The 19,196-nt window shown below is 40.1% G+C and overlaps 3 protein-coding genes across 5 annotated transcripts in view; 2 read left to right on the top strand and 1 right to left on the bottom strand.

Annotated features, from left to right (window-relative positions):
* The window catches only part of iqgap2 (IQ motif containing GTPase activating protein 2), a 36,507-nt gene extending 30,682 nt beyond the window's left edge, over positions 1–5,825 (top strand). For all 3 annotated transcript variants that reach the window (XM_062417203.1, XM_062417202.1, XM_062417201.1), the window contains 8 exons: positions 516–618; positions 836–977; positions 3,008–3,095; positions 3,199–3,411; positions 3,513–3,673; positions 3,834–3,977; positions 4,737–4,845; positions 5,196–5,825. In XM_062417203.1, coding sequence (XP_062273187.1) covers positions 516–618; positions 836–977; positions 3,008–3,095; positions 3,199–3,411; positions 3,513–3,673; positions 3,834–3,977; positions 4,737–4,845; positions 5,196–5,309 — 1,074 coding nt within the window. In that variant the 3' untranslated portion in view covers positions 5,310–5,825. The remainder of the gene's footprint in view (positions 1–515; positions 619–835; positions 978–3,007; positions 3,096–3,198; positions 3,412–3,512; positions 3,674–3,833; positions 3,978–4,736; positions 4,846–5,195) is intronic.
* Positions 5,826–5,947: 122 nt separating this feature from the next.
* f2r (coagulation factor II (thrombin) receptor) lies at positions 5,948–8,064 on the top strand. Its single transcript, XM_062417204.1, has 2 exons — positions 5,948–6,133; positions 6,843–8,064. Exons 1-2 carry the CDS (start codon positions 5,962–5,964, stop codon positions 8,051–8,053), a joined length of 1,383 nt encoding a protein of 460 aa, XP_062273188.1. The 5' UTR covers positions 5,948–5,961; the 3' UTR covers positions 8,054–8,064.
* A 2,561-nt stretch (positions 8,065–10,625) lies between these two features.
* On the bottom strand, positions 10,626–13,202 carry LOC133978866 (uncharacterized). Its single transcript, XM_062417208.1, has 6 exons — positions 12,976–13,202; positions 12,086–12,228; positions 11,850–11,917; positions 11,436–11,564; positions 11,198–11,293; positions 10,626–11,089 (listed from the first exon to the last, which is right to left on the bottom strand). Exons 1-6 carry the CDS (start codon positions 13,084–13,086, stop codon positions 11,001–11,003), a joined length of 636 nt encoding a protein of 211 aa, XP_062273192.1. The 5' UTR covers positions 13,087–13,202; the 3' UTR covers positions 10,626–11,000.
* Between the last annotated feature and the right edge of the window lie 5,994 nt (positions 13,203–19,196).

The raw sequence follows: 19,196 nt of genomic DNA, 5'->3' as shown, positions 1-19,196 counted from the left end.
TCATCTATTAACGAAATGAAGAAAGTAGTGGGTGGAATCCTCATTAATTGCACTTTTGTTCCTTCAAAGAGAAATCTTTGTTTTTTTGCATTATTTTTTCTGAAGGGAGGAACAGTAAAAAAGAAAAGAAATATGCATATGTATGTGGTTATAATGTGTATATGTATTTAACATACACACACACACAACATATGTGTATGAATGTAGGCAGTACAGGGTGATGTACACAGGTCCCTCTGTTATCCCCAGGCCTCAACTGTGTGTGTTTATGTACCAGGTACATAATCAATACTTGATGCTTGTCATGGCATATATCTTGATTTCCTTAAAATGTAGTAAGAGAGAGTGGATTTAACTTTTAATAGAGGTTTTAGGACCTGTGACCCTTAAATCTGTTCTGTTGTTTCTCTATGGGTAAATTGAACAAGATTTGTTCACAGTATTTTACAGTGGCTAAGTTTGCAGTGAATATTAAAGCTTATAGTGCAGGACTAATAATCTTGATATTTGTTTAGCTGCTTTTGGAACATCTGGAGGCCATCTCTCCTGACCACAATGACCTGCTGCACGAGCTTCTGCAGGACCTGGGAGACACCCCAGATGTAGAGACACTGCTAGGTACTGTCAAACTTTTATTTACACTGGGGCAAAAAGCAAAGATCTGTAAAAACCAAAGAAAAAATCTGAACAGTAAATATATCAGCTGTAGATTTTTATGACCATGAATGGCTTCAAAAATGGCATATATACTCAAGTCCACATCTTAGAATCATTTACGCTTCTATTGCCCCTCTGGTTTTGTTTGTTTGCAATTAAATGTGCTACTTCAATTCAGGGGAAGGAACTGTGGATCCAACTGACCCAAACAGAGAGAGTGCTCTTAGCCAGCTGGCCAAGACTGAGATCTCCCTGACTCTAACCAGCAAGTTTGAGCTGCTGGAAGGAGATGACAAAGACTTGAAGACTCTCATGACAAAGTAAGTAATTATCGTTGAGGGGGAACCAAATACCTCACAGAGGGTTACCCCACCTGTTGTTGTTGTTGTTGTTATCATTTGTATTCTTGCAGTTTGAGAATGTATAAATAATCTCAACTCTGTTGTTAAACTTACTGTGGAGGACTTGCAACCATAACCCAGGCTCTTATACTGTACATTTAAAGCCACTGCACAGAATCACACTTGCAGAGAAGTACTCAATATAGACTTTAGAGTTGCTGTGAATGCCATGTGATGCTCTGTATCCTTTTTTTGACACTATGTCTGCCAGCGATTCCTTGTGGCTATCACTCACTGTCATGTCTGTTGTCTTTCCTGCACTTCTATCATTTCCTTTTCAAACAGGAAGGGCCTCATTGGTCAGGCTTATCTTTCCCATAAACATGTATCCGCTTGGATGAGTTTCTTACAACAAACTGTGTCAGCAAGATGGTCTCTGCCTAAACTTCTGCTTTGTACAGTTTTTAAGTAGGATATTAAATATGAATGCAGGATTGCTCTTAGTTGAGATGTTGATATAAATGCAATTTAGGTTTGGTTCTAATTGCATGAAGTGTTCATGCCAAGCTAACAAGACTTTAGTGACCAATGGTGGAATGTTGAAAAATCAATTAATTGTTGTGGTTATACAAATATTATTTAGGAATAGTGGAGTGTGTTTTTCATATATAATCCAGGCTTACAGCACCAGTCAAAAGTTTGTACACCCCTACTATTTCAAGAGGTTTCTTCATTTTTTACTATTTTCTACATTGCTAAAAAATACTAAGGAGAGCAAAACTATAAAATAGCACAGATAGATTGTGTGTGTTTCATATTTTAGATTCCTCAAAGTAGCCACTATTAGTAGCAGACACATCTTAACATCAGATGTTGTTCACTGCGTAGATCCGACCTTCATGATCAAATTGCTGCAAAGAAATCACTACTGACAGAGACCAATACGAGAATTGCTTGTACCAAGAGACACCAGGGGTGGACATTAGCACAGTGGAAATCTATACTTTGGTCTGATTAGTCCAAATGTGAGGTTTTTGGTTCTGGAGGGTATATGCATGTGTGGTTCCCACCATGAAGTGTGGAGGAGGAGGTGCAATGCTTTGTTGGTGATACTGTTGGCGATTTATTCAGAATTGAAGGCACATGTGACCGGCATGGCTAACACAACATTCTGGAGCAATATGCCATCCCATCTGGTGTGTGCTTAGTTAGACCATCATTTGTTTTTCAACTGGACAATGAACCAAAATACACCTCCAGGCTCTCTAAAGGCTATTGACCAAGAAGCAAAGCGATACAGTGCTCCATCAGATGACTTTGCCTGCAGAATCACCCAACTTGAACCCAGTTGAGATGGTTTAGGATGAGTTGGACCAGAGAGTGAAGGAAAAGCAGCCAACAAATGCTCAGCATATATGGGAACTCCTCCCAGACTATTGTAAAAGCATTTCAGGTGACAACCTCATGACGCTGGGATATAATACCAAGAGTGTGCTAAGCTGTCATCAAAGCAAAAGGTGGCTACTTTGAAGAAAAATGTCTTCACAATTGTTCTACAGTGTTGAAAATGGTTTAAGAAAAACCCTTGAATGAGTTGGTGTGTCCAAACTTTTCTCACATACATATAGCGGTTTAATTTGATCCAAGACTGCACCAAAAACTAATCCGATGTTCTATTGCTCATTGCATAACTTCCGACCAAATCTGTTAAATACTTTTTTTAAGATAACTGGACAAACAAACAGTTGTTGACAAACTTAAAGTATGTAATAGAAGGTTATGATCTGTAGGTGAGATTGAAATGTTTTGTGGTTTTATGATTGAAAGTGGAAAATTATTCTTCTGTTCTGCTATGAAAAAATATTTATTTTGCATCTTCTGACACAATATGAGAAAAGCCTTATATATTTCTTTGGTTGTAATGACGCTCCTGTTAAACAACACAAGGTGAGAGGTCAGGTTCTCAAAGATCAGTGTATATATACAGTATGTGTATGTGTGTCTTTTAGGACAAAAAAGTTAATAGTGGATGTGGTTCGGATTCAACCTGGAGAGACTTTGTCTGACATTCTTGAGACCACTGCTACTGCCCCACAGGTGATGTTTCTTTTTGTGTTCCCTTGCCCAAATCCCAAACAGCCATCTATATGTGTCAAAAGAATATCTGCACTGACACCTCTCATTTGACTTCGTCCTGAAGGAGTTGGAGCATACTAAGATTGTAGAGCGGCGGGCGGTTCAGGATGCTCAGACACCAGAAGGTCTGAAGAGCAGCCTAGCAGTACTGGAGGACAGCCAGCTTCCACTTGAACAGAAGAAGAGAAAGATCCTGAGGAACCTTCGTAACTTGGAGCAGGGTGGTATTGTCACTGCCAGTAACAAATACCAGGACCTCATTAATGACATATCAAAGGTTCATAAACAGCTCTTCATCCACATAGAAAGATGCACGTTTCTCATTATAGCTTCCAGCTTCTGACTTTGTAAAAATATGATAAAACCTGTAATTGACAGGATATTCGCTACCAAAGACGCTACAGACAGAGGAGGAAGGCAGAGCTGGTGAAGCTCCAGCAGACACTGATGGCGCTCAACTCAAAAACAACCTTCTACCAGGACCAGATGAACTATTATGATACCTACATCAAGACTTGCCTGGACAACCTCAACCGGAAGTAAGTTGCACCTTCTTTTCATTCACTTTGAGAGAATAAAGACTTTCAAAATGTTTCTTTTTGTACATTTTTGTGCTTCTTGTAGCTATTTGTGTTGTGTGGATGGTTTGATGGATGAGGTAACATTTCTTTCATTTTATTTACTGTTTTGTTTCTCCAGGAATTCACGCAAATCAATAAAACTGGACAGCAAAGGAGACGACAAGAGCAGTAAGAAGTGGAAGCCACAGTCTCTGAAGTACACTGCAGCAAAACTGCATGAGAAAGGAGTCATTTTGGAAATAGAAGGACTTCAGACAAACCAGTGAGTCGAGCTCAGAACTACTTTACAGCTGTCAAAAACGGCAATTTCACTGTTATAATTGAAAATTGAGCTATTTTCACTGAATCATGTAACATTTCTCAAAAAATACCCACATATGTACAATATTACAATATTATAAAGGATCACTGGCCAGTGCAAGCAAGCGTGACTAAAGATTGTTTATACATTCAGTGGATTTTTAAAAAACAGTTCAATTGTATCTTGCTTCAGACTGTGATTCCTTTTTTCCAGAGATGAGGATATGTCTGTTTAAAGAATTGGAGCTTGGCTGTAAACCAACATTGATATACAAGAAGTGGATGTGTCTCATTAACTTTCTTTATGTTGGAACTAAACTAAACAAACGTTGTTCAGTGAAATGACATTTGTCTTCAAATTCAACCTTATCTGTTATCCTGAAGACCATTACTATGCTCTGTTACTCTGTTCACAAAGGTCAGTGAAATTGTCACGCTGCACCAGTGGAAAGTGGAAATGCAGGGCAGTTGTGTATGAACAAAGACATGTAAAAAGTGCTTCTTCCTTTGACACATTAAGATTTGCATTTGTGATTAGTTGGTCTAAGAATGCAGATACATCATTCATACTGTGGAAGTATCAAAATCAACTGTCTTTACATTTTTTTATTTATGTATTAATATGACTAATTTATACTGAGTGGTGATCCTGTTTTCCTCCCTCTGTTCTGTTTGTTCGCATCTAAAATAACATCATGTTATTGTCCGTTTCTTCACTCAGGTTTAAAAATGTCATGTTTGACATTTCACCCACCGAGGAAGTCGGGGATTTTGAGGTGAAAGCCAAGTTTATGGGCGTTGAGATGGAAAAAGTCCAGCTTCATTTCCAGGTAAACATTTCCCGGGTTGTCAGAATTTCACAAAATAGAGCATCTCACCGTCCAACACTAACACTGGAAGACAGATGGTTAAAGTTCCTGCTCTCATCATCAGGCTACTAGCAGGAAATCTGGAAACAAAGCAATTATTTTCTAGTTCAAACAAAAAAAAGATTGACATATACAGTTAAACCAGTTACCGTAGATGTTTTCAGAGTACCTACTAGAGATGATAATTGCTGTTCTAATAATTGAATTCACTTACATGTTGTCAGACCTGCCAAATAAATAAAAATTAAAACCACAGCATTATGAATGAGGAGATTGTGTGTCTCATCATGTCTCCTGTATTTTGTGTACAGGACCTCCTTCAGCTGCAGTACGAAGGTGTGGCCGTCATGAAGATGTTTGACAAAGCCAAAGTGAATGTCAATTTACTAATTTTCCTCCTAAACAAGAAATTCTATGGAAAATGAGAAAGTCAAATCACCAAAGAGAGAATAGAGCGGAGGTTGGAGATGGATGTGCCTTCTGACAGTACTTTGTTCTGTTTCATCTGATTATGATTAAATGGATCAAACCTAAATGAAATGTTACCGTTCAATTTAAATGTCTTGTTTTCTGGGGGGGTTTCCCACATGATGATTGTAAATTAATGTATTTTTAAGAATTAAATTGTAATGATATTCATGTTTTGTATGTAAAAGATTGTAGGAAACACACTGTTATTGTTACGCTTTATGTTGAAAAATCGATGGCAGTACTGTCAGACCTGGAGCTGTGGAGCAACTTTTCATCCAGCCTGCATGGCTTTGTGAAATACTGTAGTTTACTAGTGCCTTTTTAATTAAAGCATTGAAAGACACATGTTTTAATTAATAAAACATTTTAAAAGCTACAATTCAGCAACAACTTTTAATATGTATTATCAGTGTTTAAGTGATTTCTAATGCTTGAAAAACGTGCAAAATAAATTACACGTCTAAAAATGATTTGATACTTTTTTTTTCTCATCTGATATATTCATATTTAATAATAGTGTATTAATACACTCTTACTTATTTGCAATGGGGAGGAGATCTTGTGCTGTGAAGAGGAGGCGGAGTGTCAACACTGGACTGTAATAACATGGTTGATGCTGGCAGAAACACTTCAGTGACTTGCCTGGCAAACATACTGTACAGTCATTTCAACACGCCTCAGTGTAAAATATTTAGAGGAAATAAAGCCATGTTTCACTTGTCAATATGGCTGTTGGTATTGTTTTCTCTCCACAGCTCAGCTTTACCCTCTCAAAATGGTAAGTTGCTTTATCTACCTTTTAAACTATTGTATAAAATCTTAATCTGTAAAGTCTCATGGTATATCAGGTTATTTTATACAACCACAGTATTTGATTTAGCTGTGTTACAAGTTAAACAAACGATCAATCTGATCAAAAAGCAATGTCAAAATTAATCAAAAGTGTTAATTTGTTTTAGAGATAGTGTAACATTGTAAATGAGTTGCCAGGTCCACAATTAAAAAAACAAAACAACCTTTTTGCTTGCTTTATTGTAATCACTGACAGATTATTAATTCATTTAAGTCCTTGTTTATATCAACATTTTTCACTCTTAGTGTTCATTTGATTGTTTCTGAAATTTTTTTTATTGCAGGACTGCTGCCTTTTTCAAAATATGTATACAATGAGGTCTATAGATTCTCTCAACGTGTTGAATATTGTGCAACTCTTCATTGAGATGAGAACCATAAATGATATTTCATTCACTACTTTGTTAAATCCTCCATTGTATTGAGGTGGAAGAAAATATTTCAGAGACAGATCAAAACTAGTAAAGTAAAAGATTGATTTTCTTTTGTTATTTGTAATTTTGGTAAGTTTGGGGGACACTCTTTCCTGTTTATATACCTTTGAAAAGTAAATTGCATCTGCACTACAGTTAGAAGATAATTTGCAAAAATGGGCCGCCTGAAAAACATTTTGAAACACTTGTGTCTCTCTGAAGGTTCAATGCCCTTCCTGCGGACTTTCTCTGGTCGGGCTGTGATGGTCACTGATGAGCCTGTGGACTATCTCGACCTGTCTGTGTTGGACCTAAATGATGACAGTGGATCAGGTTCGCAGCAGGAGCCGATGAAGAGACACCGTCATCCTCACAAACAGTATTTCGTCTCAGAGGAAGCCAAGGGCTTTCTCCGGGGTCGCCTGACAACCAGCTTCGTCCCTACAGTATACACCCTCGTCTTCATCATTAGCGTACCCCTCAACCTCGTTGCCATGGTGATGTTTGTGCATCACATCCGTCCCAGGAAGCCGGCTGTGATCTACATGCTGAACCTGGCCTGCGCTGACCTGCTGTTTGGCCTGCTCCTCCCCTTCAAGATCGCCTATCATTACCATGGCAACGACTGGATTTATGGCTCCTTCATGTGCAGGGTCGTCACAGCAGCTTTCTACTGCAACATGTACTGCTCTGTCCTGCTCATGACATGCATTAGCATCGACCGCTTCCTGGCTGTGGTGTACCCCATGAACTCACTGACGTGGCGCAGCCCTCAGACGGCTACAGCTGTGTGCGCCTCCATGTGGCTGCTGGCGCTTGGAGGAGTGTCTCCTCTGCTGATCTCAGGGCAGACCATCCACCTGACAGACCTGGGCATCACCACCTGCCATGATGTGCAGGATGCAGACAAACTAATAACATACTACATTTACTTCTTCCCCATCTACTCCTCGGTCTTCTTCTTCATCCCGCTCTGCTTCACAGTTGTCTGTTACGCGCGCATTATCCGCGCGCTGGGAGCAGCCAATGTAGAGAACCGCTCCAGGAAGACCCGAGCTGTGGTGATGGCTGTCATCGTGCTGGTGGTGTTCGTGGTCTGCTTCACGCCCACCAACATCATCCTGATGGCTCACTATGTTCAACTGTCCCACAAGTCAGGTGACAGTTCATACCAGGCGTACCTGCTCTCCATGTGCGTAGGGAGCCTCAGCTGCTGTCTGGATCCAGTCCTCTATTACTTTGGCTCGTCTCAGTGCCAGAAGCAGGTGGTAGCACTGCTCAGGTGTAGGCGATTAGTGCGAGAGGAAAGCAGCTCAAGCACGCAGAGCACGAGAACCAGCAGGAGGACAGACAGCACCAGGTCATACAAGATGGAGGGTGTTCAAACTGGGCTGCAGGGTAGCCAGTACAGCAAGCTTGAGGCACACACATGAGGAGCCTGCCTCTCCTGAACCACTGTGTAATACATCCAAGTCAACGTGTATTTGAATTATTACAATTTAAATGGCTTATGTTGGATCCGAAGGCATTCTACACACAAAATATACTCTTTAGCTTTGCAGGAAATTTTGGTTTTAGTGTAGAAGTTGGGTTTTTCCAGTGTCTGGTAGTGCTGGATTTTTGTTTGCACTCATACTATACATTAGCTTATTTGATGTATCAATTGTTTACACTTACTTAGTGAATGATCAGTGAGATTAATTTCCACTGCCTGAATAGAGAAATCATTCTTTTCAGATTTCTGTTTCATTTTCTTGTTTTCAATGAATTATAATAATTAAACTGTTTAGTGTATAGTAATAATGTTTTAATCTAAAAAGAGTTACATATAATCCAGTCACCACATTATTTCAAGACAAAAACTGTGGTTTTCATAATGCACTACTACAGTATATCATAAATTGTTACAAGTCTGCTGAGTCATTAATCACTTGATGTGGTGGCTTAAACAAAGCCAAAAATATATGTGTGTAAATAGTAGTTTGTGTTAAAGAATAGATATTCAGTCAAAACAGGAACTACTAGGTTTATTTGTGCTGAATGCAAATCTTCTCTCTGGTCTTCTTGCTCACTCTGTACTCTCCTTGTCGTCTGGGCACAGCTCTGAAACAGGAAAACAGAAATAAGATAAAATGAAAGAGAATACAACAGCAAATTCATATGACAGATGCCATTCAGTTTTACTGAGCCTCATGGAGAACGTTTGCTTCACTGCTATTTCCTGCATACACTTCATTGCATTGCTCCAAAAACAAACTTGCTGTATAAGTGCAATCATAAATTATGTTGGATTTCACAATACAACATCTCCATCTTGTGGTTGCTTGTGTCACACAGGTTCAGCTTTGTTTTAAACTGCAGTTACTAAGAAAATGGTGAAGAAAACAAGTGAATAAAAAGCTACTGACCTGTTTCACCATCACAGCTATGGACGTTTTCTGGGAAGTTCAGACACCCTGCTTGTTTCTTGAATATTTCAACATCTTTGGGATCTATTGTTCCAGTCCTTGCTGAGAGGGAAGGCAGATTTATTTATTTATTTATTTTTTTTTAATGGAGTATAAAAGTTTAAAATGATTTTAAACTGGGTTAAGAACAGGACTTACTGAACTGCATGATGTATCTGCCGGTGACATCTTCATTTCGAAAGGTGTCTGTCCACAGCAGGCAGTCAGAGCACGACTGCAGGATATGTCCCTTGTGATCTGACAGGTTTTCTTTAAAAGCAGACAGCAAAGTGGCTGATTATTATACATTATTTTTATTTCTATATGGGTGTGTGTTGTGGATATCTCTGTCACTCAAGATACATTTCAGCTTTATCCAGTATGTTATAATGTGCCCTCATGAATCCTCTTAATAGCTCCTTCATTTATCTCAATGTCAACTTTGTGAGGTTCACTTACTGCGAAATGTGGTGGCGATACCTGAGACTGTTGCATTTACTTCACCCATAATACAGCGATTACTGTGAAACAACAGTAAGTTATTTAACATGTGGTCTGAAAATATACTGCTACAAACTCGTCATCATGGATGATTCTGCTTTACATTTTAAATCAACAAAATCACCAAACCTACAAGCAGTGATCTCCCCAACGTAGATTCACAATTTGAGTGTCAGAGGTCCGAGACAAGTTTATCCAGGAGCTTTTCAGACACTCCAACGCCTTGTGGTAAGGCATAGGGTCACCAGCCCCCATCACATACACCCATTTTCCAAAGATCTGCATGCAACAAGTCAAGATTTATGTATAAAAGTAGCTGATTGGGATCATTGATAAAATACTTTTAAATTCAGTCATCAATGGGCTAAATAAGACAGAAAAGAAGGATGATTAGCACAACTCACCAGCTTGGGGTCTTCTGGCATGAAAGGTTTGACCAAGTCCTTACAGTCAGGTGCAGCCTCATCACTGATGGAAGTGAGAGCCAACAGAAATACAACAGCAAGCAGAGCCATAGTCAGACAGAGAGAGAGACGGCAGCACTGCAGAGTATGTTTCTTGAAACTGCAAAAGAAAACCTCTAATGCTGATTCATTTTCCCTCTGGGGCTTCAAACAAAAAAAAGTTGTTGTGTGAGTGCTAACATGGTGGGAGGAGGGGAGGTTTACATGCTCAAATGCACCAGTGAAGGTCTTTTAATGACCATGCAGAGCCATGCTATTCCTCAGCGCTGACTGGCCGGCTCAACCCATGCTGCTGCCCCTGAATGAACCCAGGCAAAGTGCCAGGACTTGATGTTTAAAAAGGAACCTGAAGCAGCTTTTCTTCTGCATAACGAAGGTCGTTTTCCCCATGGGGAAACAACAAAGTTACCCAGCAACAGCCTTTGTAGAAGTTTCTGGGAATAGTAATGAAACATTTCATTTTATGGGTCAGCAGAGTATCTTAGAGCTCTCATTGTATTTGAAAAACAATAAAGGAATGTTGAAAATCGTATAAATCTGAAGCCAAATACTTTTATTGAATAAAGGTGGAAATAAGTGACAAGAACGCCCCACAGAGGGAGAAAGAAAGCTGCTTTATTTACCTCATACAACCAGTTGACAACAGTTGTCTACTTTTTTATACAAAGAGGCATTTAGGTGCATTTGTCAGGCACTAGTGCACCAAATACTAATCGGATTTCACATGTCCTACACAGTAATAAGACTGCACATTTCAACCAAATACCACCACCAACCATTACTCACAGATCTAATATGACACGGCACCATCATCATCTAATTGTCTTTGCTAAAACTTATAACAAATGAAAAGTTTCTCCACAACACAAGATTATATCACATGCAGATCACATTATAACTTTATTTAGTATATGTTAAGCTGGATTTGTTTGGACTGTTCGGGGGCTACGATGTGCCTGTGCTCTGCTTTACTCTGCAGGAGGCTGAGCAGCAGTTTCATCATTCTCTGTATTCTCAACAGCAGGTGCAGAAGTTTCCCTGTCATCTGGACACAAATCTGAAATGAGAGGAAATCACAGAATAGTGAAGAGGGCGGTGTAAAGACAATTCCCTTTGACGATTTAATTAGGTGCTGGAAAGGCAGAGAGATAAAATATCAGCTGACCTGCGCCTCCAAAGTGGTACTCTGGGGAGAAATTAAGACACTCTGCCTGCTTCTTGAAGGTCTCTAGTTCAGATGGCTCCAGTTTGCCAGTTCGTGCTTTAAAAGGGGGGCAAGAAAAATTAAGTGAGGGGTTGAGTGGGAAGCCAGAGGAGAGAGGACAGAAAATCAGAAACAAACAACCTGAAAAGTTTATTAGTAGTTTATTGTTACTTAAATGAGACAAAAAAGTTGGACTTACTGAAGAGGAATAGGTACCGTCCTTTTGATTTTCCGTCAGGGAGGAGGGTGGTGTCTTCAGACAGGAGGCAGTTAGAGCAGGTCTCGTAGTATTTCCCATCATGATATGAAGTGTGGCCATTGATATTTACTGTGAGACATCAGGAGAACATAGTTTTTGTATAGATGTAACTATAATGCAGATAGTAGTCTCCAAATGTAAAAGTGAATACCAGTGCAGGGTGGCATACTGTTGGGGTGAGTTTTTCTATTTATCTGAAGTGGTGCACAAGAAAACACTAAGAGCCCTTTGTGACTGTTTTCTCCCACTCCTCTGGAACGTGTGTTGGCTATGTGTATATTGCATTGCACAGCAAAGAGAAATGTGAGTCAGGCTGTAAAATTAAAAATACTGTTAATATTTCCAGATACATACAAGTGGTGTGACTGGTGATTCCTGAGATGGTGGCATTAGCCACACCCTGGAGGCACTTATCTTCATTTCTGTAATGTGAAAAAAGGAGTAATAATAAGCATGAACCCATCAATACAGTATAAACTCATAACTGTGAGCTCTAAAAAACTCTCTTATTTGCATTTGAAAGAAAATAGAACACAGTAGCAGTATGATATACAATACATTACTACATAATAGATTTATAATGTCCTTACAGGCGGTCGGCCCAGTAGATGTTGATGACTCCACTGTCTGCAGACTCCGACAGTTCCACCCAGGAGCTGTTCACTGACACCAGGTCATTCTTCAGGCCCAGCTCGTCCCATGACCCCACATGAAGCACCCACTTCCCATAGATCTGACACACGCACACGCACACACACACACACACACACACACACACACACACACACACACACACACACACACACACACACACACACACACACACACACACACACACACGTTTGTGTAGCTATCTCAATGAAGGCATTCATTTACATAATGCATTCCCTTAGCCCTTAAACATAACCATTACAACTAAATACCTAACCCTAACCTTTCCCCTTAACTGGACCTAAATACAACTCTAACCTTCACCCTAAAACCAAGTCTGAAGCCCTTTGAAGGTGTCTCAGAAAGTGAGGACTTTTCCAACATGTCCTCTCTTTCCTAAAATGTCCTCATTTCCCAGGTACAAAACATGAATGGGTTCTTACAGTAATAGCCATACAAATACACACACAGAGTGAGTGAGTGATCATATTTTATTTTGATAGAATATAACAGGATAGGTGCCCTAAAGTCTGTGATGGAGATTAGGATGATGTTTTTAAAATAACTTGCAAGATGCAAGATGATAACCAAGATCAGATTTTAAACAGATGGCTACACAGATCCTTAAGAGTGATGCTATTAATCACCAATCACACATCTTCATGTTTAACACAGTCTAAGCTATTGTTTAGTCATGCTTTGGCTGATTTTAAAGAAATCAAAACAGAACTCAGCTATTCGGACATGTTAGCACACAGCACTGTACATCAGAGCCTCCTCACATACATGCAGTATGACCAGCTCAGAACAAATGACCACTCATACTTACAGGGCTGTGGCTGTCCAGTACCAGAGGCTTAATCAGTTCTTTGCAGTCCAGTTCAGATGCAGCACCCAGGGAGGTGACAGCCAGCAGAGCTACTACCAGCTGTGCAGCCATGGCTTGAGACAGCAGGCAGTCAGAGAGCGACACTAATATCACGGATCCTGCCAGCTAAAACTTCTTGAAACGAACAGGGAGACCTGTTGTGTAACAGTGGGCTTGGCCATACACACACACACACACACACACACACACACACACACACACACACACACACACACACACACACACACACACACACACACACACACACACACACACACACACACACACACACACACACACACACACACACAAATACTCTTCTCCTGGAGGGAAGGAGTGATTCACTTTTCCAGTCAGCAGGGGCCTGTGTTCTCTGTTTATCCCATTACATAACAGCCAGCTGGCAGAGTGTGAATAGCAAGACCCCTGCATCTTTCAAAGTGAGAACACCCCCCCACCCCAATAAAAAAGGATCTCACACACACACACAGATGCAGAGAAAATAAAGGAACAAACAGAAATATCTCCTTTCGGGCATCACCTCTTATTTCAAGCAATGGCCTCAAAATATTTTTCAGAAACTACTTTTGTTGTCTATGAATATATTAATACATTGAACAAGCTGGACATCAGCATGCTCAAGTAGTTCTTTGTTTCCTCAGGGCAGATTCAAGCTTATGTAACACTGAAAGATGATGGACAGTCATATTGCAGCCTAGTGTCCACCAACCACAGTGAGAGGGACTGGGAGTATCTAAAACAAAACAGAAAACATCACAAACAAAAGAAACACAGACTAAATAATGTGCCAACTCCCAGGACAACTACGCCTGTGACACCAAATGGAGTACTAGAAGGGAAAAGAAAAGATCAATTCTAAAACTAATAAATAAATGCTAAGAACAATGATTAAAAACTAAACTTAAACCTAAAATAAACAATAGCCAGTGATGCCTGTAAAAATGCCAACACAGCGCTATTAAAATAGCCCCAAGGTTAAAGGTGCAATTTACAACATTTTGCATCCACCAGATGTCTCACTATTGCACCAGAATGTCAGAGCAAAATAAAAGTGCATGTCATTAACTCAATAAAGTTAGAGAACGCTTCTGAACTGACACTAACTCAGATCAAACTGTCAAACTAAACAGTGCTGATCAAATATGGATCAATATTCTGTAAGTACATAACCTGGACTGTACTGTTTAGCTGTAACCTGGTGACCCGGCAGCCATGTTGAAAACGGATGTGGGAGGACACGGAGGGACTCACATGCACATGTACGCTCACATGCAATAACTCGCACAAACGTCCGAACCAGCTATCAAAACAAAGAACAGAGAAGCTCACATTACAACAAACACGCACGCACGCACACACACACACACACACACACACACACACACACACACACACACACACACACACACACACACACACACACACACACACACACACACACACACACAATTTACCTGCTGGACTTGGCATTATTGGGGTCCCAGGTGGCCCCCCACCTCCTGGAGGTCCCTGAAATTATAGTTTGGCTATTTTATGATTCACTCGTGAACAAATATGAGTAAATGATACAGCTGTACAGCTGTTGGCCAGAAAACTAAACTCTAAAACTAAAATCTAAACTCAAATATACATACCACATAACTTCCTGGAGATGCAGAAGAATAAGGGGTCTCCAAAAATACAGGAAGGAAAATTTTTAAAGAAACAAAATAGCCGTTAAAACTTTCTGTCGGGTGAGTTCTTACAGAATTTGAGTTTGGAGGATTTGACCATGGTCTACCCCCGCCAGGTCCCCTGAAACACACACGCAAACACACACACTGACTTCACTCTCTGCTGTGGTTGCCATTACTCCACTAAATAAATAACACCTTACACAGCAAATAGTTGTTTGCTGACATTTAGTGGGCAAAAAGTTCTATATTGCACATTTAAAGTTGTTGTTCACAGTTTTCCCCCTGCTACACTAACATGTGATGCCTCCAATATTCCAATTTAGAGATTTTGTTAATTTCTTGTAGAAGGAGTAAATAATTACTGGTAATTATAATTATAGTAATAATGTAGCAATTTGCATATGATGAGTCAGCAGAAGATTCTTGAAATTCTTCATGCCTCCTGTGAAACACAAGGGCCAATCAGGAACTTTTGTTGTGTTAGTTGTGTAATGTTGTGCATGGCCCATGTTGTGGTCAGACTCCAAGTTGAGGATACAGAGTTTATTTGCACAGTACTATTTGTCAATAATGGGGAATAAATCACTGATTACATTTCATTTCCCCATATCTGCAGCATATGAATATATGTTGGCTGTGTTTGTATTTTGCTCAGGTTTTGGCTGATGCAGGAGATGATAAATAATTAGTACTAAATCTTTGGGTCAGTGACAAATAAGGGTTGGCAAGATGAACAATTCTAAACTGTAGTTTTAAAAGCATGCATCAGGTTTATTAATATCTATATATTGTGTTTGTGTTGGTTTTATGTCATTTGAACTGACATTTGACATTGACAATGACATTTTTCATTTAATTTCAGTTTAGAATATCTGACAACAAGTAATTATTAGGATATTATATTTTAAATCCAGTCAAGAAACAATCATTGTAATTTCATTTAATAAATGAACTAATCTCTTCAACTGTAAATTCTGTACTGGAAAACCACCAAACATTTTACAACAACAATCATGGTAATTTCATCTTAAAATGTAACTCATGTGTTGTATCATAGAAAAAAGTAAAAAGAATCACCTGACAACAAACATAACATAAGTCAACTCATAACTTGTCTTCTATTGCTAGTACAGTTTATAACAATGTTATCTGACAATAAGAATTTTGGATAATGTATCTTTAAAAGATGTGTGTGAGCAGAGAGAGAGAGAGAGAGAGAGAGAGAGAGAGAGAGAGAGAGAGAGAGAGAGAGAGAGAGAGAGAGAGAGAAAGAGGAACTGGTTCCAGTCCTCCATCATGAGTTCAGAGGTTCTGGCTCAGAGATGATGTTATTATATTATAAAGAGGTCAGGTGGTTCAGATGATGTTATTATATCATAAAGAGGTCAGGTGGTTTAGATGATGTTATTATATCATAAAGAGGTCAGGTGGTTTAGATGATGTTATTATATCATAAAGAGGTCAGGTGGTTTAGATGATGTTATTATATCATAAAGAGGTCAGGTGGTTTAGATTATGTTATTATATTATAAAGAGGTCAGGGGGTTGAGGCCAGGTTAAGACATTCTTCCCACCCAGCTTTTTCATGCAGCAGCATTACCATTCACACATGGTCTGTGATGAGCCACTTTTTCCTGTAATGTAAATAATTATATTTCATAGATGTTATGTTTGAGTAACATTTCTCATTGAAATTAATTATTTGATTTTTTAGGTATTTTAATGCTACTGTACATGTTCAAAAAAATTTTTTTTATGGTACATCTTTAATTAGTATCATAAACTACTGATATGTGACTAAATTGTCCTTTAACAGAAAGGGTTTTAATAGGACTCAAATGATTTAAGCAGTCATAAGATTTTGACATTTCATTTTTAAAATACTTATATAATGTTTACACATTCTCATTCTGACCAAGATGGCGGACAAGATGGCGCCAGGGTGCTCGGCTGGCCGTCTGTCGCTCTGCTCTGTGTTCACTGTGTGCGTAGTTTTTTACCTGTTCTATCAAGAGGTATCATCTCTCCTCACTTATGATCGTGGAACTCTGCTTGAGATTGGAGGCTTCTTCGATCACCTTAAATTTGATAAATTGGTGAGTTCTCCTCCATGCCTCGAGGAAATCCCGGCGTTTCTGAGGCGTCCTCCCCTCTACTTTGCCCGCCAGAGAGCCAGTGTGTCTGATCACTGCAATGATGTGCATTTTCTGGAAGTTTCCCTTTCCCTGCGCTCGAGGAGGACTAGAGGCCGATGGATCCGACCAGTGCTCCCTGACGTCGGCGGCTTTGACAGCGTCAGCTGTTCGGTGGACCCCGATCAGCTGTTGCTGCCTCCTTCTAGCTGGCGTGCTCGAATCGGGAGACGCGGTGTGGTCCGTCGAAACCTCCGCTCACTGAAGCGTGCTTCGTCCTCATCTGACACTTCTAATGTTCAGTTGGCTTTGTTGAATGTGAGATCCGTCACCAACAAAACTTTTTTACTAAATGATTTCTTTACCTCACGCAAACTGGATATTATGTTCTTAACGGAAACCTGGCTCCGTGAAGGTGAACTTGTTCCTTTTTCGGAGCTTCTTCCCCCTGGATGTAGTTTCTTCAGCTCCCCTCGCACCACCGGCAAAGGTGGAGGACTGGCATCCATATTTAAATCCACCTTTCACTGCCAGCAGTCTCCAGCTGTCAACTGATCCAGCTTCGAGCTCCAACTCTTTGAGGTAAACTTTCCCGTGACTGTTCTTTGTGCGGTGGTCTATCGACCACCGAAATTTAACAAAGACTTTATTCGGGATTTTGCGGACTTTGTGTCGGGTGTCACTCTTAAATATGATCACTTTTTAATTGTCGGCGATTTCAACGTGCATGTCTGCTGTGAAACTAGACCTCTGGTCAGAGACTTTCTCAATCTCATTGACTCTTTTAATCTCACGCAGTCTGTTTCGGAGCCGACGCATGAAAAAGGCCACATTTTGGATCTTGTGTTGTCTTATGGATTAAATGTACAGATTACCGAAATCTGTCACACTCCCTTATCCGACCATCTACCTGTTTTATTTTCCCTCTCACTGCCTGCACCTTCTACTACGGACTCTGCCGCCGTTCGCTGTCTCCGTGTTTTTAATTCTTCAACTCCTCTGCAGTTCTCCGCTGCTTTTAAAAACTCCTTCTTGTATTCTCTGGATGATTTTGGCGACCTCAGTGTGGATGTCTGCATGACGATGTTTGATTCACTCTGCACTGAGATTTTGGACTCCATTGCTCCCATGACTTTAAAGCGTGTAAAGCCACAGACTGAGCCTTGGCTGAACGAGTCCACTCGTGCGCTCAGACGCGCATGTAGACAGGCGGAAAGAAAGTGGAAAAAGGCCAAACTCCAAATTTCTTGGGATCTCCTACGTGACTGTCTGCTAACTTATCAGCAGGCTGTTAAAGCTGCTAAAACTGAATATTTTGCCTCACTTGTCTCCGCAAATGTTCACAAACCGCAGGTTCTTTTTAATGTATTTGATTCTCTTGTGAATCCTTGTGATGCTGCCTGTATTGAGCCTTATTCTTCTCTGTGTGAGGATTTTCTGCAGTTCTTCATCAATAAGATTTCTGCTCTTAGGTCCCTGCTTCCTCAGTCTGCTCAGGACCCCTCAGTTCCCACAGCAAGCTCAGCTGTTTTTCATCCGTTTGAGCCTGTTTCTCTCTCTTCACTCACTGAAATCGTGGAACACTTACGTCCTGCTAACTGCCCATCCGACAGCATCCCATCCCGTTTGTTTAAAGAGGTTTTCTGCTCAGTTGAGTCTTTTATCTTGTTTTTTATAAATCAGTGTCTCAGCTCTGGATGTGTTCCATCCTCCTTCAAACATGCCACGGTGCAACCTCTTTTGAGAAAGAAAAATCTGGATCCCTCGGTTTTGTCCAATTTTAGGCCAATTTCCAAACTCCCTTTTATTTCCAAGATTTTGCTGATGATGTGCAAGTATATCTGCCGTTAAAGGTACCTACCAAAGATTCTCTTCATGCTTAACTTTTTCATGCATAACTGCATGAGGGACATTAAAACATGGATGGACTTAAACTTCTTAAAATTAAATGAGAACAAAACAGAGGTTGTCCTGTTCGGTCGCCCTGACCTGGTTCAGGTCCTTGCCAGCTCCCTTGGCCCACTAGCACCTTACATAGGATCCCACGCCAGGAATCTTAGCGTTATTATTGATGGTGCTTTTAAATTAGATAAACAGGTCAGCTCTGTGGTCAAGTCTAGCTTTTTTCAGCTGAGGCTTCTAGCCAAAGTTAAACCCTATCTAAGCCAGAAAGACCTTGAAAAAGTCATCCATGCTTTTATTACATCTCGCTTAGACTACTGCAACTCCTTGTATGTCGGCATTGACCAGTCAGAGCTTAACCGCCTGCAGCTGGTTCAAAACGCAGCAGCTCGTCTCCTGACTGGTACTAAGAAACGAGAGCACATAACTCCGGTGCTCTCTTCTCTTCATT

This window comes from Scomber scombrus, chromosome 4 (genome assembly GCF_963691925.1).
Source record: "Scomber scombrus chromosome 4, fScoSco1.1, whole genome shotgun sequence".
Classification (NCBI taxonomy): Eukaryota; Metazoa; Chordata; class Actinopteri; order Scombriformes; family Scombridae; genus Scomber; species Scomber scombrus.
Note: the sequence above shows the minus strand (reverse complement) of the source record. Positions and strands in the feature narration are given on the sequence as shown.

Bases quoted from the DNA above. Each gene is read 5' to 3' on its own strand.
- f2r (XM_062417204.1), top strand. From the start codon at position 5,962: ATGGTTGATGCTGGCAGAAACACTTCAGTGACTTGCCTGGCAAACATA. The intron at 6,134-6,842 runs GTAAGTTGCTTT...GTCTCTCTGAAG, and splicing joins AGCTTTACCCTCTCAAAATG to GTTCAATGCCCTTCCTGCGG.
- LOC133978866 (XM_062417208.1), bottom strand. From the start codon at position 13,086: ATGGCTGCACAGCTGGTAGTAGCTCTGCTGGCTGTCACCTCCCTGGGT. The intron at 11,918-12,085 runs GTAAGGACATTA...TTCACATTACAG, and splicing joins ATCTACTGGGCCGACCGCCT to AAATGAAGATAAGTGCCTCC. The intron at 11,294-11,435 runs GTAAGTCCAACT...CCCCTTTTAAAG, and splicing joins ACGGTACCTATTCCTCTTCA to CACGAACTGGCAAACTGGAG.